Genomic DNA, 25,597 nt, shown 5'->3' with positions numbered 1-25,597 from the left:
AATATAACTATGGACCACACGCCCATAACCATTACCTAATATAATATTGTATAATAGTTTAGCCATTTGCTCTTCAATTAAATTCATCTCAGGTTTAGAAATTTACAAAAATGTAAAATGTCTCTAACTGCAAAATTGGAATTGCACCAATTCATCTTTATCATCTGGTGGTTTCTCCAGGGGATAACATATCTGGATGTCATTTGTTGAAAGATGTCTTATAAATGCATGGATAGGAAGCAGAAATGGGGGCTGTGCAATGGGATGGGTGTAGGATGTCTACACGTTATAAATTTGCCATAGGGATATGCTGTGATTTGATAATGTTGAGTTGAAGACAAAGAAAATATAAAACCACAAAAGATTCACATACAATATTATTGTCTGGTTTTGAAATGTCAAATATAAAATGCTAAAGTTATAGTAACGAAGGAATGGATTGAATAGTGCAAAAAAAAATCTAGAGACTTGTTAATAATCTATTTTTTTGGGATGAGATGCTAAAGTTATCACAGTTTGATAATCCCATTTTTATCATTAGTCTAGATACTACTGCAATATATGAATACCCATTCACATATTTTACACCATGGATCAAACTTGTTGTTGTTTTCCAGTTGTGCCTGATTCTTTGACCTCATTTGCAATATTCTTGGCAAAGATATTAGAGTTTTGCCATTTCCTTTTCTAATTCATTTATTTTATAGATAAGGAACTTAGGCTAACAGAATCAAGTGACTTGCGAGGGTCTAGTGTTTGAGATAAGTATTTGAGGACAGATTTGAACTCTTGAACATGAGTCTTACTCCAGGCAAGGCACTCTATTTACTGTGTCACTTAATTGTCATAGAACAAACTAGGGTATATTAAAAAAAAAAAACAAAAAAACACCCGCAAAAAAAACTTGTTTATTTGTGCTATCTCATGAAACAAAATGCAGAAATATGATTACCTACAATGTAGGCATATGGATGTAAATTTATATTTTATATATATAATAGAGATTAGATAGATGATTTTGAAAATGTTATAATATGCAAAATTTTAATTGAATTCTAATTTTATCAAAATAAGATTCCTTCACTAATATCCTCCTTGATTTTTTTGTCACAAGACAGAGGTAATCTTAGATATTTAAACACTTCTTAATAGAGTATCATTAAGAGTTCTTAATTAATGTGTGTATGCATATGTGATGGACCTGTTTTCAGAATAATGTTCTTAAATAAATAAAAAAAACCCATAGGATACCAAAGTAAATTAATTTATTAAAATATAATTATCAAAAAATATTTTTAAGTTCATAGAACACAAGAAAAAAATCTCTACTCTATCTAGAAGATTTTATATAGTAAGTCAGTCTTTCAAGTAAAAGCCTATTATTATTTAACTTTATGGTCTCCAAATACCTTTCTATGCAACAACTTTGTAAGATAAGTTCTAATTGTATTATTATGTTTATTTTAAACCTTAAAAATCTGAGGTTCTGAGAAGTGAATGTGAGATTTTGTGATTTGTTCAGGAACCCACACCTTAGTGAGTTTCTAAGATAGGATTCAACCCAAATTCTCCAGACCACAGGTTCCCAAAAACATTTTATTCACTATACTAAGCATTTACTATGTAAGGAAGAATCCAGCTAAGTTCGAGGAAGCTCATCTTAAGAAGACTGGGCACTAGGTGATGATATATTTTTTATTTTGGTCATCATCTCATGAAGATTGTATACCAAGTCAAAGTTATAAAGAGGTTGTGATTTAAACCCCTGAAAAGTATACCCACATTGATGAAATCATATAAATAAAATAAATTTACTAATTTATTAAATAATACATTTACTAAAGTAAATAGTAAATATAATAATTGGTTTTTTATTCAATGTGGGCTCTAAAGTGATTGGGGCTACAATAGATAAAGTATTTGGAAAAGAGTCTGGAAGCTTTAAGTTCAAATGTGGCCTCAGACTTTTACTAGCTAGATGACCCTGGGCAAGTCACCTTGTCTTAATTTCCTTAATTGTAAAATGAGGATAATAACTTACCTTTCAGGGTTATTGTGATAATATCTGTAAAACAGTTCACACAGAAGACATTTAAAAATGATTTTTTTCCTTCCTTTATTCACTGAGGATACTATTCACTGAAGAATGATAAAGGGATTTTTATATGCTTTCAGCAATAAAAGGATAAGTTTTCTATTGCTCCTTAATTATCTGTAGCTGGCAGGCTTACTTAGTTAGAGAGCACTGTGCTAATGAGGTCAAACTTGTGGGACCTATTCCCTTAAGGGCTGTTGAGCTTCATTCTGACTCTACTTTTATCCCAGGCCAGCTGTCTTACCATAGAGGCCATTGATCTCCAGGGGGTCAGATAATGAGGTAGATTCAGCATAAATGAAACTCTTATTGACAAGCAGTTGTCAATGTCATCTTTATAGAGAGAGGGCACATTTTAACAATCTAGAAATCAGAGAATTTCCCAGAACTGTATTTATACAGCCTGTATGGTCTTCTATAGACAAAAAAATTGACATGTCATTTTGATTACATAATGCATTTTAGTTTAACTACAGTAGTAAGTTTTAGTAGAATTTAAAAAGTATAATACATAATAAAAATCTGTGGACAAGAAATATAGGCTTTCCAGAGAAAGAAATACACAAGTTAATTATTATTCTGATTTTTATAAGATTTGAAAATGTCATGTGTCAAAACATTTCCCCACTCTCACCTCCTCTTCCTGAAAATATTGACATGATGGGTGGGGCAGTATCTTTTCTCCATTTTGTTTTAAATTTCTCATCTAGCAAGTTACTAAAAGCACTTGCTTTAATTTTGTGGAATTAAAGAGGAATATATTTTTGTAAATGTATTATTATTGGTACTTTTATTCCTTTATTATCATCAGAGAACAAAATTACTTGAGAAGAGAATTTCATGTGAAAACTTATAGCTCAAATTCAACACCATTATTTAACCAATAGGGGAAAAGCGATGTGGAGAGGTCAAGTGACTTACATTCAAAATGGTAGTTAGGTAAAGAGCAAAGCTAGAATTTGGACTGAGGGCCTCTGACTCTAATTCAAGTATTCTCCCCACTTAACGACAACCCCTTTTTAAAGTCACACTTATCTTTAGTATCTTTCATGAGACTTCTCCTTTGCAAGTCATCCTAGATAATATATTGTAATCTATTTAGATTTCCATTTTCCATTGTAATTAGAGGGAATTTTGATCCTCTCAAGTCTGAATCTTACTGAGATGCATTGAGTTCTTGAAATTTATGGTAGTGGAATATTAGTTCCAGCAGGTTCTGCTGTTACAAAGGTTCAAGTATAATACTGGCAATAGATTTTCTCCTCTTTGAGGTACAAATTAGTGAATTACAGAAAGTCTCATCATCATAGGGTGATGAATTTTTTTTGGCTATGGCCACAATTTGTTAAGTGATCAAAATGCCACTATGAGTTACCAATAGCAGAAATATTTGGTTCTTGGCTGAGCAAGAAGATTTTATTTGAGGTTTTCATTTATTCTTAAATTCCCTCTCAATTTCTCATCTCAAGTGACAGATCTACCAACAATAACATTCGTGTCATTGAAAGTGTTCTTCAGGGACCAGATGGGAATTCATGCATTTCTTATTAGTTTCATGAAACATATTTTGGCTTTTCTTCACAGATCATTTATGAATGTCAATCTAAAGATACCAGGCAACAAAACTATTGAGATTTTTCATATTGGTTTTTTAAATGTGATGCCATCAAGTAAGCTCTTTTAGTGTTATCACCAGACACAATCAAGTATTATAGATGTAGGAAATTGGATATCTCAAAAGAAGCAAGTAAATGAATTACAGTCAACATCTATCCCTCTCTTAAATCCAGCCGTACATCCTCCGAAAATGGTCATCTGATCATTGCTTGAAAACCTCTAATACTAAAGAAATCACCACATCTCTAGGGAGCTCATTCTATTTTTGCATAGCTCTAATTATTAGGAACTTTATCCATATCTATTTCTCTACAACTTCTATTCTTTTCTTTATGAGGTTGAGAATAAAAGACATATTTTTTTTCTATTTATGACAACCATTCAAATACCTGAAGACAAGTATCATGTCTCAATGCAAGTTAGATGTCTAGTAAATTTTCATTGAACCAAACTGTTGAAAAGTGTATCTCTTGGAATGTGTTCAAATTATGACAAATTTAAATCTAGGATAATTAGGGAAGATTTTGTTATATTTATTTTTGTTATGCATATCAATTAAAATCATTCATGAACTAATTTTAAGTAATACTTTTCTTTGTCAAATGATATCATTTATTGAAAAATAACATTATTAGCAATTCTGATTTTATGGTTTGGGAGTAGCTATAAAAATAGATCACACAATTGAAAAAGTGTGGTAATCACTATTGTAAGAAAAATTTTTTTCTATCATTAAATCCTAGGGCTTGTTTCTACTAGTCCTTGATATTAATTCTTCATTTCTCATCTGCATTCTGACTAAAGGTCAAATATTCAGACTTTCTAAATATAGATTAAAGTCAAGATTACACTGATCAATAGTCTGGCAATACAAAATCTGTAGCTGGTAATGGCATTTAAAAAAATACTATCTTTCCTTGATCAACTTAATGTAGGAGAACATTTTTGTTTTCTTCTCTCCTCTCTTTTCTTTCCTCTTTTCTCCTTTCCTCCCTTTTCTTCTCCTTCCCTTTTCCTTCCCTTCCTTATTTTTCTCTTCTTATTCCTGTCCTGTCCTTTCCTTCTCTTTCTTTTTCTGGAAATCTAGTAATCTTTGAAGATATATATTAACCCACAATGCTATTCATGCATTATTATTACTATTGCTATTATAATCATTAAAATGATTATATTGACAAAAAATGGTAATAAAAGCTTGAATTGATGTGATATTTTTAAGTTTATAAAATGTTTCCCAAACATTATCTCTTGGGGATCTCAAATCTACTCGGTGAAGAGGGTAGTTGCTATGGGCAGTATTATCCTTATTTTATTGATGAGACAATTGATCCTCAGAGGAATTCAGGGTCTTGCCTGGGGCCCCACAGCTGGTCATTGTCAAACGCATCAAAAAAGGACAAATCTCTCTCCACCCTTACACAAACATACACATACACACACATACACACACACAAAGCTCTAATTCTAGGACTCCATCTACTAAATCATGTTACATCTCAACACACAGTAGACTAAAATATTATCAATGATGATTCTATTATGAATTAGAAATTCATCTTTAAGGATTAATATAAAAACACATAGCTGCATTTCTTTGCCTGCTGAGAACAATCCTGCCAACTAACCATAGCCTTAAACAATTTAAGCCTCTGTAATATGAATAGGTATCCTCTATTTTGGTGGTTCCATGCCTCAGTATATGATCTTAGTGAATTGCTGCAGTCAATAGTGTTAATTAGCAAGTGGTTACTCCTCTGATGATAAGGTTCCCCAGACATAATCATAGTGTATATTTGAGTTTTTGTTCAAAGTTTTTCTAACCTGGAGCTTCCAGATCTTAACAATTAGTCCTGATTTTTCACTGCAAATTTTTGACAAATTCTATGTGTATGTGTATGTGTGTGAGAGTGTATGTATGATGAAAAATAATTTTTTTTCTAGTGCCTTCGCCTTTGATATTAGCTTTCATCCACTCTGCATACAGTGTCTCAAAAATGTTTAAAACTTACTTTAATTAAAGCTTGAAACTGCACTAAGACTTTTGGTCTGCAAAATATATGAGCAAGTATAAGTTATATGTTAAGTATGTACTTAGTTATTTGTTTGACAACTTTCCATTTGACTATGAGTTCCTAGAGGGCAAACTATCATTTGCCTTTCTGTGTAGCACCAGCACTTAGCTTAACTCAATGCCTGGTATAAAATAAACATTTCTTTATTAGTTATTTTCATTTAATACTACATATATGTACCACAGAGAACAGAAACTTAATTCTATTATTCATTCAAAGAATAATTGGACCTTTTTCTCCTCTGGAAATGGGACAAAATGATTTGCATGATATCAAGCACATTAATCAATCTTACACTATAAAAAAACCGAAAGGGAATGGAATAAGAGAAGGATTATTGTTCATTCACTTTAGTCCTTTCCAATGCTCCATGACCCCATTTGTAATTTATTGGCAAGATAGGGTAGTTTGCGATTTTTTTTCTCCAGTCCTTGTCCATAGACAAGGAAGGGAGATAGGATTAAGTGACTTGTGTGGTATTGCAGATAGCATTCTAGCCACTGTGCCCCCTAGATATTTATATGGAGAGGGTGGCAAAAGGGAGAGAAGATTAAAGGAGGCATTTAGAGGCAAAATAGGCTTTTGAGGAGGGGTAGGAGAAAGAAAGAGAGACACAAAGATGGAGAGAGAGACACACAGACACAGACACAGACAGACACAGAATGACAAAAAGAGACAGAGAAAAAGACACAAAAAGAGCTAGAAAAAGAGACAAAGAGACAGAGACAGAGAAATACACAGAGATGTAGAGAGAGACAGGAGAAGAAGAAAGAAGAAGAAAAAAGAAAGAAGAAGAAGGAGAAGGAGAAGGAGAAAAAGAAGAAGAAATAGGATGGAGGTAAATAGTAATAACTGTGAAAGTGAATGGGATTAACTCACCCATGAAATGGAAAGAGAGCATAATTGATTAGAAATTATAATGCTACAATTTATTTATAAGAAACATATTTGAAACAGAAAGCCACACACAGAGAATAAAAGTAAATGTCTAGAATAGAATCTGTTTTGCTTCAGCTAAAGTAATAAAATTTAGGGATAGAAATCATGTTCTTAGACAAAATAAAAGCAAAATTAGATCTAATTAAAAGAGATCATTGGGCAGCTAAGTTGCACAGTGAATAAAGTAAAATGGCCTTGAGTCAGAAATACTCATCTGGCCTTAAACACTTAATAGCTATGTTGTTTGCTTCAATTCCTCATCTGTAAAATGATTTGAGAAGAAAATACCAAACCATCCCAGTATCTTTGCCAAGATATCCCCAAATGGTGTCACAGAGTCAGACATGACTGAAAAATGACTAACTTTTATAGAAGCTGAAAATTACAGTTTGATCACAAGAAAAAGACTAGGAAACTACATTTTGCTAAAAGATATTACAGACAATGAAGTAATATAAAAAAATTAATGGCACATTTTTTCTGATGTAGGTCTCATTTCTCAAATATATAAGTAATTGATTTGAAGATATAAAAATAATAGTCCTTTCCCAAATGATAAATGGTCAGGGATATGAACTGGCAGTTTTCAGAAGAAGAAATCAAAGCTCTTTATAGTCACATAAAAATATTCTAAAATAAGCTAGTTGGTGTAGTGGATAGAGCACCAGTCGTCCTCCTGAGTTCAAATCTGGCCTTAGACACTTAATACTTCCTGGCTGTGTGACCCTGGGCAAGTCACTTAACCCCATTTGCCTCAGGGGGGAAAATATATATATATATATTCTAAATTGCTTAAATTAGAGAAATTCAAGTTAAAATGTTTCTGAAGTACCATTTGAGACCTATCAGAAATGACAAATGTTGGAAAGTATGTAGGATAACAGATTTATTAATGAGCTGTTTGTGGAGTTATAAATTGATCTAATCATTATGAAGAACAATTTGGAATTACATCCAATGTTCTATAAAACTGTGAATACCCTTTGACCCAGCAATACCATTGCTAGGCCCATATCCTAAAAAGATCAAAGAAAAAGGAAAAGCACTATATATACAAAAAATTATAGTAGCCATTTCAAAATGTGTACCAAACTCAGTGATAATTTGTATGTTTGTTTTCTCCAAAGCCCCAAAGAAAATTTGGTGCTATACTTACTTGCTGCTAAGGCAGCGTCTCAATGAATATGAGGCTCCTCCTCCACAAGTTCTGGAACACTCACTCCATGGACCCCAGGCATCCCACAGTGTATCCCGGTCTTCCTCAGATCGAGCTGTCCTGGAACTCTGAAAGAAACATAATATTTTCAATGGTATATGTCTTAACACCTGTCAAAAAACTCTTAACTATTAAGTAACCTTAAACCCATCCTAAAACATAATTTATTAATGGGTTTTAGAATTTGGAGGTACTTTTTCAGCATATAGAACATTGTGCCACGTAATACATATACAGTAATCACTTGAGGATTAGAAAATATCACTGGGCATATAAGCCTATACCTAAGTTGCTAGTGTCTGGATTTATGAATAAAGTTGAACACTCATATAAAATCTCTAGGTGTTATATAAAGGTATCATTATCATTCTGTTTTTCATATAACTAAAAATTCTTGAAGTGAATGCATTTACATAGATCTACAACCTCCTTTGAAAGTGAGTCTCTGTGTTTTCACTCAAATAGCTTTAAGGTCCTAGGCAAGTAATTGCATCTTTCTATGCCACAATGTCCCCACTTATAAAATGGACTCAATGTCAACTATCTCTAAGTGTTTTGCAAGAAAAGCACTAATTACTCTAGAAACATTGGTTAACTCACTGGTTAAAAATAAGTTATAATTGGTAAATTTCTTATTTAGGTGCAAAACTATAGACTTATCAAAGTAATTAAGATCTTGATATAATTCAGGAAGACAACTCTTTTTAAGGCATAGTAATAACTCATATTTTAAAATTACTTTAAGATCTACAAAACATTTTCTTTATCATTCCTCAGAAGTTGAGATGGAAGTTGGTGTGGGTAGGGAAAAAGAATAGGATTCTAGACCCATGATTTTATCACTGTCAAGAACTGTCAGTGTAGAAACTCCCCTCAATGGATATATAATGTTAATTTTTTTTTTTGTAATTTACATTTTTATAGAGTTCCCTGAAGTCCTAGAGAAGTCAACTTACATGTCTTTGGTCACACAACTGGTTTGTCCTCTGAGTCATGTCTGCATGACATTTGAATTCATGTTTTCCTCACTCTAATATATCATTATTATATTACTATTTTATGGATGAAGAAACTGAGTCCCAGAAAGTTAAATGTTGCAGGACAGAAATCCAAGTCAACAATTTAAAGCTGAAAGGAACATTAAATGACATTGAATCCAACCCCCACTCATTTTTAGAGATGATGACAATCAGGCTCAGAAAGGTATAATGACTTGTCCAACATAACCTAACTAGTAAGTGTATGACATAGGATTCAAATTTAGGTTTCTCTTGATTCCCAGTCCAGTTCTTTATGCATTAAATCCCACAGTTGTCTCAAAAATATCACTGCATTTTCTGTTTTATTAAGGGACCTACTGAGCTTTTCTGGGATGGAACTTTCCAAATACACGCAATGTCAAATTTGTCTGAGGATGTGACCAAACGGCAATTGTCAGCTTCTATAAAATATAAAATGGTACAGGTAACAGAATCACATCTGCCACACACACACACACACACACACAAAACCCTTCCTTCCAGAAGAAAATATTTAGTGAGTCTTGATGCCTGTTTTATAGGCTTGACAAAATCAATCTCTAATCACAGCAATATGGAGCACTATTTTTCCAGGGCTCAATTAAATAGGAGAGTAGGGAAAGAAGAGTTAAACAACTAGACTGACAGCCCTTTGCCATAGGAGTGCATATTCCCAAATGTTCCCTTTACATGTTTACTACATAAATGCCTCATATTTAAAGTCTATTGAGGATCACAATACTGTATATCACTCTCTAACCTGCCTTCTGCCAAATTTAGGTCCAATGGAGTGTTTTTCTGTGTATGATTGACAGAAAGATCAGGCAGTTTTGAAAGTGATGTTTGATCCACTTATTGCATATGTAACAAATATAAATTTACTAAATGCAATTTCCCTTATTTTGTTCAAATAAAATACAACTGAAATTTGAATCAGTCTCTATAATTGCTAGGATAAATGAAGTGATTAAAGTGAGTAAGATTGGTGATTATAAGCCATGACTATATCCAGTCCCTACAGCTGCAAAAAATCAAATATGCAACATTCACAGCTGTACTCCATCCCCAGATGCAATCTTATTAGCATTTACATGTGAGATAAGAGGCCCAGAAAGCCAGTTTATTAAGGTTATTCCAGCTGGCTGCTCTCTGAGTAAGATTTTTGAAAAATGAAAATATGTGACTGTGATTGTGTTTTTGTAAAGAAACAAATGGTTTCAAACTCCGTGTTGACCTTTTTCCCCCTCTCTCCTGGTCACATGATTTATTTGAGAAATTGCTAATAAGGAGTCCAAGGTGTTGCTTTGCTGATTAACCACCCTAACTTCATCTCCAGTGCCAAAAGCAGCACAATGAGGCAGGCCCACTGAGGGCCCACATCCCTGTGAACTCCCCTGCACACCCATCCAGCAGAGAGGCATGTGCCTGCTATTTGCATTCCAAGATTTGTTATAAGACATATATTCCCAGAAAGCATGTGGTCTCAAACTGGAACAAACTCCAAGTTTTCTTTTAACAAGTGGAATAAACATAATTCATTTCAACTGAATCCATGTTTAATGTTAAGAAAAGTAAAGTGATTTTCCTCTTCTTTAACTCTGCCAGGACTCAGCATCTACAACCAAGAATGACATTCTAGCAATGCCTTTAAGGCCATTTAAAATCTCCTAGTATTTGTTTATTGCCTTTTTAAAGAGGGCCCTCAGTATAAGCAGATAACATGCCTAATCCAGTTAGGACTTGTTTATTACTTTAAAACTTGAGCATGTGAACACCTATTTACTTGATAGTAAATTAACAAAAAATGGGCTTTCCTGTTTTCACCTAGTGAGTGAAACTAAGGTGAATTAAACTAGGGGTAAATTAGAGGCCACTTTTGAAAAGCAATGGCCAATACTTACAATGTCTAACACCTTCACTCCCCTTGGCTGCCCTCCCAATATATAGCCTTCTTCTCCATTAGAGTAATAGATTGTATTAATCTGAATGCCTTGGAACCAAGGTCAACAATGCCATAAAAAGATAGTGATCAAGAGATTATCCCTGTCTCTATTGTTGGAAATTTCAGCAAAAGTGCCAGGTAAGATGATGGTCTTTGGCTATTAACATTTACCTATTAAAAAAAACAACAACAAAAAACAAAAAAACAAAAAAAACACCTCAAACAGATACAATCCTGAATTTATTTTATTTTGGCTGATGCTTCATCAGATGATGATATCAAAAAAGGGGTAAAAGTAAATATAAACCCTAGATCAGCCTTGTGAAGAAAAGTTCAATACCACTCGGGGTTTGTTTCATTATATTTTTTCATTATGAAGATATTGTTACAGGCCATTGGCACTCTTTTTTGACTCATACATTTTTGGAATCAATTTTAGAGAGGATGGGTTTTTCCATGGTTCAAGGAAATTCAATTGAATAAAACATTTAGTAAATGCCTTTTGTGTTCTCTTTCTAGACATTATGCTAAGTGCCAGGCATATGAAGAAGATAAAACCTTACATTCTCACAGACAGAGAGGGTGGGGAGGTTTCTAATTTAGAACTTAATTTTCCTGAAAGTAAGTAAGAAAGTAAGAAAGAAAGTAAGAGTTGTTCCAGGCAGTTCAGCATAAATCAACATGTAAACCTTTCTGGATCTATGCAGCAGTCAAACTTTCCCATGGAATACCTTTAACAAGTACTTTCTGTCCTAGTTCTCCCTTTATAAAAGTACTGAGAACCTGTCAAAAGTATCTTTCCTCACCCTCAACTCACTATGATTCTCAAAGCATTGGCAAATGCCAGTTGCCTAGAATATAGTTTTTAGCTTTGATTCATTTTCTCTCCCATAGATAGAAGGAATTTCCTTCACTCTAGCAGTATTAGGGTGGTTTCCTATACTTGCCATTACTGGTTTATCTAAATGTAGCTTTAATCCTATAGTTTAGTTCTACATTCTCAGGGCCAAATTCAGAAACAAAATCTCAGGTGAACAGCTCCAGGCTTGACAGTTACAAGTACTTAAAGCCTTTTGAGTAATTGCATGAAGCAATATTTTCCCTGTTCCTCACTGCCCCATATACACTTAACCTCAGATTGACTTCACATATACAGATCTCTTAGTACAGAAATCTTGTTCATTAGGGCTCGAATAGATTACGAAGCCCATTTGCAAGATACTGTAAAAAGAAGGAAGATTAAAGAATAAGAGTAGAGAATGATGTGCTTATAAATGTATGATAAGGAGTACACAGGGAAAAAATATAGTAGGTGTGTGTTTATGCATGTGTGTGTGTGTGTGTGTGTGTGTTTATGTTCTAATATTGAACCATAGAAATATGGAATGGGATGGTGAACAGGTAGTGTAATAGGGAGAAGTTTAGCCATATTGTCAGGACACCTGGATTATTGATCAAGAGTTAGAAAAACTCCATTTTTACAGATTAAATTTGTAATCCAATATCATTTACCTACTGGCTGTGTGACCCATCCATAAAATGGGGCTAGCTCTTGTCCTGAATATCATTCAGGGTTATGAGGTAAGTGTTGTGTAAACATTATCAATAAAACAATAAAATTAGATTGTATAGAATTTTTTTTACTAGAACACCAAAGTAAGAAGTATTTGACTACTAAGATTTTGTAAATTTAGATCTGTTTAATAATCATTTTCTTAGAGAAAGCGATGGGTTGTTTCTGTGTCTCTATCACAGAATATCAGTCTCTGAAGGAATGAAATGGGAAAAATGGAAGTGAAATAGAAGATTACATGAAGGGCCCTGGGAGAATCACATGATAGACATAGGCAATTTGCAGTTGATTACAAAAATTAAGGGGAAGAAACATAAAAGATACTCTCCAAGAAATGTATCATCAAAAAGAAAGGTGGACTAGATACACTGGGAAAGCAAGCCATCACCCCTGGCGTATTTGAAATTGAAGGAATAAAGGAAAGAGGAAAAGAAAGAAGGAAGGAAGGAAAGAAGAAAGGAAGGAAGAAAGGAAGGAAGGAAGGAAGGAAGAAAGGAAGGAAGGAAGGAAGGACAAAAAGAAAGTATTTATTAAGTGCCTATTATAGGCTAGGCACTGTGTTAAGCATCTTACAAATATTATCTCATATGATCTTCACAACTCTGAGAGATAAATGCTATTAATATTCCTATTTTACAGACAAGGAAACTGAGGCAAACAGATTTTTTAAAAATAACTTTCTACACATAGCTAGTAAGTAGCTGGGGCTGGATTTAAATTCAGGTCTTCCTCATTCCAGTTTCAATACTCTAACTACTTTGCCACCAACTGGTAAGATCATAAGGAAGATCTGTGGTATACTTATGGGAAGACATGGACAAGAGTTGTACAGAACAGGTAGTCAGGGATGGGTTGTGACCCACAACACTGCAGAGAATATCCACATTGATGAGATTACAGATACACTAATCTATTGGAGTATTTTACCGAGATGTATGTACACACTCACATAAGTAGTGAGATAAGTACTGAGAGATACAAAAACTTCCTAAAGCTGTGCTATGGTCAATCAATTAAGTAATCAATTAACTAGTCAAAGCAGTTATTAAGGACTTTGTACAAGTCTGAAGTAGCAATACAAAGTAAAAACAAAAATAGTCATTCAAAGGAGCTTACATTTTAATGAAGGGGTGAAGAGGACATTCAAGATGAATATTAAGTAGATGGAAGGTGGAAAGTATCCCTACCTTACGATTAGCCCTGAAAAATCTGAGTCTGTTTTACTCTCTCAAAACAGATACAGCATTTATTAAATTTTTTAACACATTTGGAATTTCATGGGACAGTACAAAATGAATGTTAAATAAAATAAAAGCAGCTTTCACAAAAAAGAAACTCTACCTATGAAGAGAACATTTTTCATGTGCATGTTTATTTTGTATATGTATTGGGAAGTAAGATGCTTAAAAAGTTAGATAGATAAAGTATGTGAATCTTTAGGAATGGACATAGTTAAGAGCAAACTGTAATTATAGTGCTTGGCTGATATTTGATTTAAAAAATAATTGGGGGGTGAAGTTACATTTCAAACCCAATTTTAGAATCACTATTTTAAAAATACAATCTCTGTTCCATGATAGCCTTGCCATGCACACCAAAATGTGGGAAAACTTTATAAATACATACTCTTTGTATTTTAACAATAATTTTCCCAACAAAAGGGCATCTGCATTCAGAAAGAGAACTATAGAGACTAAATATAAATTGAAGCATAGTAATTTCACCTTTTTTTCTATTTCTTTCTAAGTTTTTCACTTTTGGTCTGATTTTTCTTGCACAAAATGAAAAATATAGAAATATGTTTTAAAAGATTATACATGAATAACTATATCAGATTACTATATTGAGGAGAGGATAGGAAAAGGAGGAAAGGAAAAAAAATTAGAACATAAATGAATGCTGAAAATTATCTTTGCATATATTTGGAAAAATAAAAAACTATTGAGAAAAAAAATAGTTTTGTTTTTTCAACAACTATCTGATTATGGCCAAGTAGTCCATAATTACCTATTGATTTTCCCTTCATCCTTCATCCCTATCTCACATGACAGGTTGCCCTTCTTTTTGCCAAGACAAACTGCTTTATCCCTATGATCCCACCACTGCCATCACTATTTTCACACCATGATCAGCATCATCATCATCATCATAAACAACAACAAGCATTTGTTAAGCTCTTATTGTTTACCAGCCACTGCATTAAATAGTGAGAATACAAAGGAAAACTGAAACACATTCCCTATCCTCAAGCAGTTTAATCTAGTAATGAGAGAAATAACATGTAAATAACTGTGAATGATTGACATACATAGTCTAATTTCAGAGGGAAGGCAGTTAGGAAAAATAAGGGGGTGTATTAGGGAATACTGGGGAAAGTTTTGTGCAGAAGATGGGATTTGAGTTGAGTCTTGAAGGAAGCCAGGAAGGTAAGAGGCAGAAATCAGAAGAACACAAGGCATGGGGGATTATCCAGCAAAGTCACCCAGTTTATAGATAAAGTATATTAAAGAGACAACATGAAGACCATATTGCTTGTTGGAAGAATGCCTGTAGGGCAATAAAGTTTTAGAAGACTGGAAAAATAGGAAGAGAAGTTGTTGAGAAGGACTAAAGGTTAAAAACAACATCTGCTCCATCAGATTTCTCTCCCATCATCATATTCTCTTACTAATCTTGAATCTGTATATTAACATCTATCTTTTATCTATCTACCAATTTATCTATAAACCTTAAAAATAGTTTTAATATATCAGCTAGCTACTGTTCTATTTTTCTATCCTCTCCTCTGACTAAAATTGAGAAAGTTGTCTACAATTACTGCCTCCTCTCTCTTTTAACCATTCTGTAGTCTGGCATCCAACCTTGTTACTCAACTGTACTCTCAAGTTACTATTAATCAATTAATTATATAATCCAATGGCCTTTTCTTTATCTTTACCCTTCTGGCTTATATATAGCTAGCATGGTTGTAATACAAAGCATAGTATCTTTTCGATGTTCCAATACTACCTGCTACTTACCATGTGTATGATCTTGATATTGGTATGATTTGACATTGGTGATGAACATTTCCTATTAAATATTCTCTTCTGTGTAGGATTTTGTGATATAGTTCTCTCTTGATTCTTCTTAGATGACTACTTATTTTCTATTTATTGTCTACATATTTCTTTTTCTTTTCTTTCTTTCTTTCTTTCTTTTTCTTTTTTACTTATAAGACTACATAATCTCTTTTGGCTGGATTTTTCTCTAGGTCACGCTCATTGATTATGTTTGCCAAAGTTCTAGTGGTCCTATGCCTATTTCTACTCTTTCTTCTTTACCATTTCCATTGCCAATCTCATCCACTACTATGAGTTCATTTTTATCTTTATTCAATTGATTCTCAGACCTATTTACCCAGTCCTTTCTTTCTTGAGCTTCCAAATATCACACTTGCTTTTTGGATATTTCTAACTGGATGTCTTAAAGACATTTAAATGGAACATACCCAAAATAAAGCTAATTACTTCTTCCCATCCTAACACAAACACCCCCTTTCAAACTGTCTTATTACTTTTGAAGGCACAACCACATTATTCTTCTCCCTAGTCTTCCAATCTTCTCCTTATTTACATTTATCCCTACATATACAATCTATTTCCAAGTTTTATTGAGCTTACTTTCAGAACAGGTACCAAACATGTCTTTTTTCTCCATTCATAACATTATTACCCTAGTCCTATCTTCTTAATCTGATCCTGTGATTTGAGTGGCATTTATCACTAATATAATTTTTTGCAAAAATTCATTAGCTTTTCAATCTAATAGTCTAAAATATGTTTTGAGGTAACAGAACTTCCCAGATATTTTCGACAGTTTTGTTTTGATAATTCAAATCATCTGATTCTTATGACAATCATATTATCTTGGGATATGATGGCTTGTTAGCAACATTAGGTGTAATGTCTGGGCTAGCTTTCTGGAGGTCCTCCAGACAGGCCTTGGTCTCAGCAGGATAGATACCACAAGAATGGTGAAGAATAGAGTCTAGATTCTTTATTGTCTCCTTCACAGTCTGTGTCTGTCACAATCTGATCCAGTCTTGATCTTAGTGGAGGAGTGCAGGAGGCAGGAGAACCACTGGGAGGATGGTCAAAGTTGGAATCTTTCATTTCCAGTCCTCCCAGCCCTTAAATACCTCAGCATGATTATAACATTACAGCACACTAAATATGTATGAAGTAGAGAACCATTATCTCATCTATTCCACTGAGTTAACACCTTGTTGTAAGTATCCTTGTTTCAAGTATACTTCTCCAGAGTTTTCACCCTCTACAATTAGGTAACACTCTTTATACTGCTTCAAATCTGTCCCTTGCTTCTGATGAGACAAAAAAAAAGTGCTGTTAAGATGACAACAATATTCTCATTAACAGTAAGTGGTCTTTTGAGTGTATTTCTGACTTATTTCTTTTTGTTATTTTAAAATAAATACCCACATTGCCTCAAATGCCCTATTACTTTAAGAAACTATGTGTTTTTCAATTAAACAAACAATTATTAAATACCTACTATGTACAAAATATTGACCTAGTATCTGGGGATACAAAAGTATAAATGAAAAGGAGAGGACATCAGGGGTAGATATTATTAAGGAACAAGTAAGAGGCCTTGTACAATAAATGGATATGGAGAATGGGGGTAAGAATAGTTTTTTTTTTTGAGATTGAATTTTGAGTCTAATTATCAAGTGCAGTGGTGATGCTATTAATAGGGCAGCATTAAATAAATTTCCAGAGAACTAGCATGGCTGTAGTACAAAAAGTAGTATCAATTGTCCTATCTCCATGTTTCTGAATTCTGATTCTACCTTTAATCCCAACCTTTTATAATTCCACCTTTCTTTTCTATCTGTTCTTCACCTTCATCATTGTTTCCACTCCTTGCTCTTCTTCCAAGGAGGACTCTTTGGTCTACTTTCTAGGTATTAGTTGTTTCATCTGTAAAACCAAGTAGTTGGACGAGATTATTTGTAAGGTCCCTTTCTTCTCTGAATCTATGATAGTATGATCTTCTTTTTGGAAATCTAGGGAATTTTGCAGAAGGAATTCTTGTTCAAATATTGGTTATATTTAATGGCCCCTCAGACACAGAGAACATATTTATCAAATTTGTATATGACATAAAATTGAGAAATTATCTTCTATATCATTCTCTCTCTCTCTTAAGCTTTGATAAGTTCAGTACCTACTTAATCTTTCTTTCTAACTCACCGTTATTATATTACTAGGAGACTTCAATATACATAATGTCTACTTTAATTCCTGTTCTCCATGTCAATCAACATCCATACAACTTTTTTATTTTTTTAAATTCATTCCACACAGGCATGACCATGAATATTGATCTCACCATCACCATCAGTGGTCCTATATCATTTTTCTAAAATCTGATATTTCCACCTTAAGTCAAAACATTCTATAATTTCATCTTTCTTTTTGCCTTATTCTTAATAAAATTGTTTTTCACCTTCACCATCACTTCCATTTCTTTCACTCATTTTTCTTCTTCCAAGAAGGACTCCTAGTTTGTTGTACTTTCCATTTTTCTCAGTATTTATCTTATAGAATGGTTTAACTATATCCTCTCATTTTGCTTATATTACTAGTCCAGTTATATTGTCTTTAGTCATGTCTTGCCAAACACTAAGATTGGTTGGAGCCATCATTTACCTTCTCCATTCCTAGAAACATAGTGCTAAATAAATACTTCATAAATATAGACTCCCTCTGTGATTTTGTATCACACTTTCCACAGTGACTGGTCCAAATTTGTTTTTAATCCTCAAAAATCCTATATAGCTTTTTTCCTCTGTTCTCATCAGAGCATTTCAAATTCATTTCTCTTTCTCTTCTACTCTAAAAAATTTTTTCCAGTCTTTGCTACTATTAGATTCTTTGGTCCTTTTCCTCATGACCTGTATCCTCTGCATCCCTTTCCCTTTGACCAGGTCATTCTCTTTATTTCATATTCTTTCTCTGTGGCCTACACACATGCTTCCTTATTAAAATTTGTTCACTTATGATATAGATATAGATATCTATCTATAAATATAGATATCTGAAAGTACTTTGGAACTCCAGTCATATAGTATCAATTTTTTAGTGGATTTCTCAGACTAGATATCTTTTAGAGATTTCAAACTCAGCATGTTCAAAATGAAATTCCTATTTTCCCAAAAGATATCCATCCTTTCTTCCAAGTGGCCTCTTTCTGTTGAAGATATCACCAGTCACCTAGTTTCCTAATCTTGGAATTATCCTTGATTTTTTCTTCTTCCTTACTCCATTGATGTCTTATTGGTGCTAAAATATCCAAACTATGTTCCACCAAGCAGTCATATTTATAGCTCCAAAATTGTAGATAAGATCATTCAGAAATCTTTAGGGGCTCCACATTGAATATGTGATACAATACAAAATCCTCAGCATGGCTACACAATCTGGATATTACCAGTTTTAAATGTTATTTCATATTAATCCCTTTTGTTGGAATACACAGAAGCCACCTGACAGTGGCTTCTGGAGATCCAACCCAGAATGGATCTCCTCTTGTAAGAATGATACAAGGAGACTGAGAGACAATTGCTGTTCTCTGACCTCTCTGACTGAGAGGCTGTTGCATTGTTTGACCTCTCTCCTCTTCCTTCTGCCTCCAATTTATCTCATTCCCAGTCTGCAACACCTGTGTCAGTAAAGGCTGCCCTGCAACTCCTTCAGATGTTATGATTCACAGCTGTGGAGGTTTTCGGAGAATTGATCTATCCCTCAATACCCTTTTATGCTTATTCTTTTCCAGCCAAATTATCTTGTCACATACTATTAATACACAAAAGTTCCACTCCTGCCCCTTGGAATATGCATAGGTGTCACATATGTTATAAATATTCTTCCTCCTCCTTTGTCAGGTATTTCTTGATCTCCTGTATTCATTGTTCTCTGCCTCTTGATATTATTTTGCATTTACTTGTCAACAAGAATTATTCTCCACAGTAGAATGTAAACTCCTAGATAGTAAGAACTATTTTATTTTTGTCTTTATATTCATAAGTTCCTAAAATATTTTGAATATAATATGTAGAAATTTATTAGAAAACAATAGACATAAGTAAAAGAGATAAAGAAGGAAACTACATTGTGCTGAAAATTGTTATAGATGATGAGTTAATATGTAACAAGTGGAATAGAATTTGTATACTTTTAAAGAATGTTAAATGAATTAAATGGAGAAATAGATAATAAAACTATATTAGTGGAGGAGTTCTATGTATTTTTAGAGATAGATAAATCTAAGAAAAAAGTAAGAATGTTAATTATCTGAATAAATCTTTTAAAAGTTAGATATGATATACATATATGATATATAATTGTTGAATGGGCATAGAACAGAATATATCTCATCTGTGTATGGTACCTTTTACAAAAATTAATCATGTATTAGGTCACAAAAATCTCACAAATTCAATGAAGCAGAAATATTAAATATTTCTTTTACAGACAACAATTCAAAAAAGGATTTCTAAAGAAATAAACATTACAGAGTAAATAACAATCTAAATAATTGATGAATTAAAGAACAAATCAAAAATAGATAATATCATTAAAGATAATGGCAACAATGTCCAAATACAATATACCAAAATTTTTGTAATGGGGCTAGCATAATGCTTAGGGAAAATTTCTATCTTTTATATACTTTCATGAACAAAAAAGAGAAAGAACAGAACAACAAATTGGGCATGCAATAATAACAATAATAAAATTAATATAAAACCAACATAACACAAAACCATAATAAAAATTTTACATTAGAATGAATGAATACTTTGCATAGCACTGAAATTTGAAAAATGAGAGAAGCTAGAACATTTAGGAAAAAAAGGTAAGGTTTAACAGGGATAAACATAAAAAAATATTTGTGCTAAAAATAGATTTTGCTAGTGGGAGAAGCATGAGTTGCTAACAGGATATTTTAAAAAGATCTAGAAGTTTTACTTGAATGCACATTCAATGTGAGTGAAAAATGTAATACAGCAGGCAAAAAATCTTAATGTATTCTTAGGTTGCATTAAAAAAGGCATTATTACACAATCTAGACCAAAGAAAATGATAACCTCACTTTATTCTTCCCTTGTTACAGATACATCTAGAATATTGTGTTTAATTGTTAACATGTTTTAGGAAACATTCTTAAGCTTATAGAGTGTCTGTCTAGGAAAAGGCCAGCAGTAGGTTTAAAGGTCTTTGCTGTGTTTGTTGTTGTTTAATTATTTTTTTATTTGTATTCAACTTTTCAAGAACCCATTTGGGCTTTCCTTGGCAGAGATACTTAGGTGGTTTGCCATTTCTTTTTTCAGCTCATTTTACACATAAGGAAACTGAGGCAGAGTTGAGTGACTTGCCTTGAGTCACAGAGCTATCAAGTATCTGAGACCAGATTTGAAGATGATTTCTTTAACTTAAAAATGAGTCTTCCTAGCTTTCAGGTCTGTCATTATATCCACTGCACCACCTCGCTGCTTTAAGCTTCTCTATCTCACACTATATCAGCATTAGATGAAGGAACTGGATTTATTTAACCTGGAGAAAACTTAGGAGACATAATATATTGCAACTCTTCTGTAGTTTTTTCAATTATTACATGGAGGAGGGATACTACTTGTTCTACTTGGCTCCAGAGGATAGAACTATTAGAAGGAGGTGGTGGAAATTATAAAGAGAGAGATTTTTGTCTCACTATAAAGATGTACTTTCCAACAGTGAAAAGTATTCAAAGCAGAACCTTGGGAGGAGGTAGCTTACCACTCACTAGAGGTCTTCAAGTGAATGTTGGATTCTCAACTGGCTGGCAATTTCATTAAAAGGAATTCTAGTTCAGGTTGAACTAATGGGCCTCAAGGGCTCTCCAATCTGAGATTCCATGATTATAAGAAATAGGGAAGTTGGGAGTTGGAGTAGTTGGGAACAGAATTAAATTTGGACCTGTCAAGTTTAAAGTCTCATAAGGGACATTCAGTGGACACGTTCAGCTTGCAGTTGGAGATCATAAGTTCAAAGTATATAGAACTGGAAAAGACTTTAGAAATAATTTAATCTAGTTTCTTAATTTTATTGGTGAGAAATATGAAGCCCCTAAAGGATAAAATGCAAGACTAAAAAACACATGAAAAGAGATCTGGAGATATGAGCTTAAGAATCATGTTCATAGAGGCAGAAATGAAAATTTTGAGAGTAGATGAAGTCTCCAAGCCAAAAATAAAGATTCTGAATTTTTCAGTGTAGTATAATAGAGATGGAATAATAAACTTGGCTTCCAGGATATATGTGAATCCCTTTTCCTCCCTTCCCCCTCAGGCAAGTCACTTGATCTCTCTCAGGTCATAATAGAAAGAATAATAACAGAATCTACATAATGGGGTTGTGCTTTGCAAACCTAGGAGCACTACTTAAATATAAGTTATCCTAATTATTGTTATCACATTTTTCCAGTCTAAGTTTGTTGGAGTTCACATAGAAATTATTCTGGGACATAATTTCTATTACAAGTCTTTGATGTTCAATATTCTAGAGGCTATTGCACAAGGGAATTATGTTACTATACAAAAATGTGTAAGTATTTTGTCTGTAAAGTCATTAAAAGCTTTTTGGGAATAGCTCTGGTAGCAGACAGGATGATGGGGAAGATATATGCTTTGTGGTGTCCCCATATTGATTTGATTTTTATTGCTGTCTATATTTTTTAAAGCTTTTCATTCCATGTAACTTGGAGACTGGGCATATAGTATAGCAGCATTTATTAAAATACTGTTATTAAATTTTTATTACAGGGTAATGTTAGGTTTATTATTGTTATTATTTTATTTAAGCTGTTTATTATTGTTATTATTATTTTGATCATGATATTATTTGCAACCTAGAAAAAAAGCCTAAGAGATAGAATTAAAGCAGTTCTACTTTCTAGGCAATGAAATTAAGACCTCTGCTCAGTGTTAGATGCTTTAGCATTATTTTTATTTTAGAACCAGGATTATTTGAGTGTTGCTACAGTGCATACAAGGACTAGGAATGGATTAAAATTCCCTTTCCGAAAATGCTGGGAGACCTCTGGGTATTCTGAAAAACTCTACTCAAACAAACTTCACAGTTAGTCAAAATAATAGTAATAATGGCTGATATAAAAGGTTATTATTCAGGAAATTTCTGGCTGCCTATGAGGCATTTTGGAGTATATAATCTCTCACAACTTCATAGATAACTAGTCTAACCATGTCAATGTCCATTAACAAAAAACATACACGGAGCAAAGAGGCACTGTGATTACTTGGTCATAATGATGATAAAAAGGCAACCTAAATATTATTTTGTATTTATTCTGATAGAGACTTCAAATACCAGTCAAAGATTTGGATGCAAACCAAAAAGAAAAAAAGGTATAGTCTGAAAGATTTAAAGACATTTTCTGCTAGGAAATCTAGCATCACCATCAGTCTGGTTTTCTCTTTCTACTATAATCACTGACTTGGTGATATAATTGTAACAGCAAAGCTGTTGAATGAAGTACTGCTCAATTAAGGGCTCAAGGCAGGCTTCTCCAACTGGATAATTTCATTTCTTTTACAAAGGCAAGCTATACAATTCTCCAAGAAACTTGAGAGGTAGAAATCACACGGATTCTCAAAATCTTTTTGCTTCCATTTGACAGATGTAATGGCTTAATATTATGGTTTCAAAAGCAGTCATCACCTTCATGTTCTTCAAGCTGTGGGAATGTTTTTGAGATTTTTATGTTATTTCCACCTTAGGTGCAAAATTATGTCTCTGTGTGTGGGGGAGAGAGGGTGTAGGAGTGAATGGAGAATTTCACCTAAGGTTTATATGGAAGTCAAAAGAAATTACCATGACTAGTTATTGTTTCTTCCCCTACACAAAAATATCCCTCCACTGGAAAAAATTCAGCAGGCCAAGCATTAAGGAAAACAATGAAGAGCCACCTCCAGGGACTTTCACACCCCACCGCTCCCCAAGATAAGCATGTTGAGACACCCCCTCAAATAAAAATTCCTCCTCGGTTTTTTTTTTTTTTTGGTGAATTCTGGCCTTCCTGTTGAGCTGGCTAACTGTTTCAGGTCTCTGCCTTCTCCCAGATATCCCCCACCTTTTCAATGAACTGGTCAAACTCTAACTCCAATCAACCACAGAAATTTTCTGGAGCATCCACAAAGTTTGCTTAAAAGGATTTGTAAAACATCTGCAAAAATGACTGCATATGGGAAGCTATAGAAAGCAGCTGGAAGTGCTTGGAATCTTGGGAAAACCACCTCCTGGAAGAGCAAACACTCCTACTGGAATTAGCTGTGGTAACTGCAAGGTTAATAATTAGCTTCATTACTCCACTTGGTTGACAGACATGGACATCAAGAATACTCCACCTTTCGAGATAATAAAAAGAACATTCAAAATCTGGAAGATATAATTATATCTCCCATTCACTAATTAATGCCGTTTTTGTAATTATAGCTGAAAGAGCTGGATTCAAATTTCTTATATGATATTTACTAGCTATATGACTTGAGGATAATCCCTTCTACTCATTTGCTGTTTTCTCATCTGAAAAATGGGGATATCAGTACTTGTATTCTCTAGGGTTACTGTAAATACCAACTGAAATATTATATGGAGAGTGGTTGTAAATTTTAAAAGAGTACACACATCTAGAAAAAGCTTGAGTAGCTTGCCTTTGTTCATAAATGAAACTCATGCTCCACAACCTAGAATTTTCATGGGGACTGGGGCAAAGGAGGAATGAAAACTTCTTCAACTTCTAAAGATAAGACATCTAACTCAATTAACACAGTGATTTACACATTTTGTTTAATTGAGTTGAATTGCTCTTAAATACAATGGAAAGAACACTGAATATGGAATCACAAGATTTGAGTTAGATTTCTATTTCTGACATTTATTAGCTTGGTGACTTTTGTCACCAAACTCATTCAATCTCAGTTTCCTAATCTGAAAAGTTGATCATTTGTATTAGATGAATTCTTCTATATATACATCTACGATTCTATAAATAGTTGAATATGATACCATTTGAGTCAATAAAATAAATATCACTGAATTAATCTTTCAGGGGTGTCCTGATCACTTTGTACCAAAATGAGCTTAATTTTCTTGTTCTTGATAGACACTTTTCCAGAAAAAGGAAATTAAATATACTTTTATAGAAGTCTTTGATCTAAAATCCAAAAGATCCCAATGATCTTTGAATTATGATGCTTTTCTTGAGAATTCTACTTTCTTATGTAAGTATATTCCTGTTGATCCCTTTGATGTTTAGGTAATAAATTTTGATTTGTTGAATAGTCAGTCTGGTTAAACTTGGGAGACATTTTTGAGATTTCCCTCTCACCTTTCCTGCCTATCACTCTTTCAATGAACTGTTAAGTCCTGTTCATTTTTACCTCAAAATATGTCTCATTTTCTTTTCCTTCCCTTTCCCCTTTCTGTTTACACTATTGTCATCCTAGGTGAAGACCACATTCATATGGACTATTGCAATAGACTTTTAACTGGTGACCCTGCTTCTATTCTCTCTTTTGATTCATTCTTCATGAAGCTGTCAAATGGTATTCAAATGTATGTCTGATCACATCTGTTCTCAGAAACTTTAGTAACTTTCCTTAACATAAAAGATAAAACATACACCTTAGTTGACATTTAAGGCCTTTCATAGTCTGGTCATAGCTTTCTTGTATAGTCTTATTTTCTTCTGCTTCCTATAGTCTTACCAGACTGGTTATGACTTAATTTCATCTTGCCTGCTACTACTTTATGCGTTATTCCCAGGCTAGCCTTTATGCCCCAAATTATCCTCTTCACATGACCACCTGATTGAATTCTTCCTTCATGTTTCTATGGAGGTAACATCTTTTGAATGAACTTAATTGAATCTTTGACCTCTTCCACAACTTAAACATAAGTTTTCTCTTCTCATATTTTTATGGAATAACAAAGAACTTTCTTTTGTCCTTTTTACATTCTATCTTCTATCATATCACTTTATGTTTTTCATATCCCCCA

At 33.3% G+C, this 25,597-nt stretch overlaps 1 protein-coding gene across 2 annotated transcripts in view; it reads right to left on the bottom strand.

Annotated features, from left to right (window-relative positions):
* ADAMTSL1 (ADAMTS like 1) overlaps positions 1–25,597 on the bottom strand; it is a 380,756-nt gene that overhangs the window by 333,525 nt on the left and 21,634 nt on the right. For both annotated transcript variants that reach the window (XM_074282966.1, XM_074282967.1), the window contains exon 2: positions 7,880–8,007. In XM_074282966.1, the coding sequence (XP_074139067.1) occupies positions 7,880–8,007 (128 nt within the window). The remainder of the gene's footprint in view (positions 1–7,879; positions 8,008–25,597) is intronic.

This window comes from Sminthopsis crassicaudata, chromosome 1 (assembly GCF_048593235.1).
Source record: "Sminthopsis crassicaudata isolate SCR6 chromosome 1, ASM4859323v1, whole genome shotgun sequence".
In the NCBI taxonomy this organism is placed as follows: domain Eukaryota; kingdom Metazoa; phylum Chordata; class Mammalia; order Dasyuromorphia; family Dasyuridae; genus Sminthopsis; species Sminthopsis crassicaudata.
The sequence above is the reverse complement of the archived record's forward strand: the minus strand, read 5'-3'. Positions and strand labels throughout refer to the sequence as shown.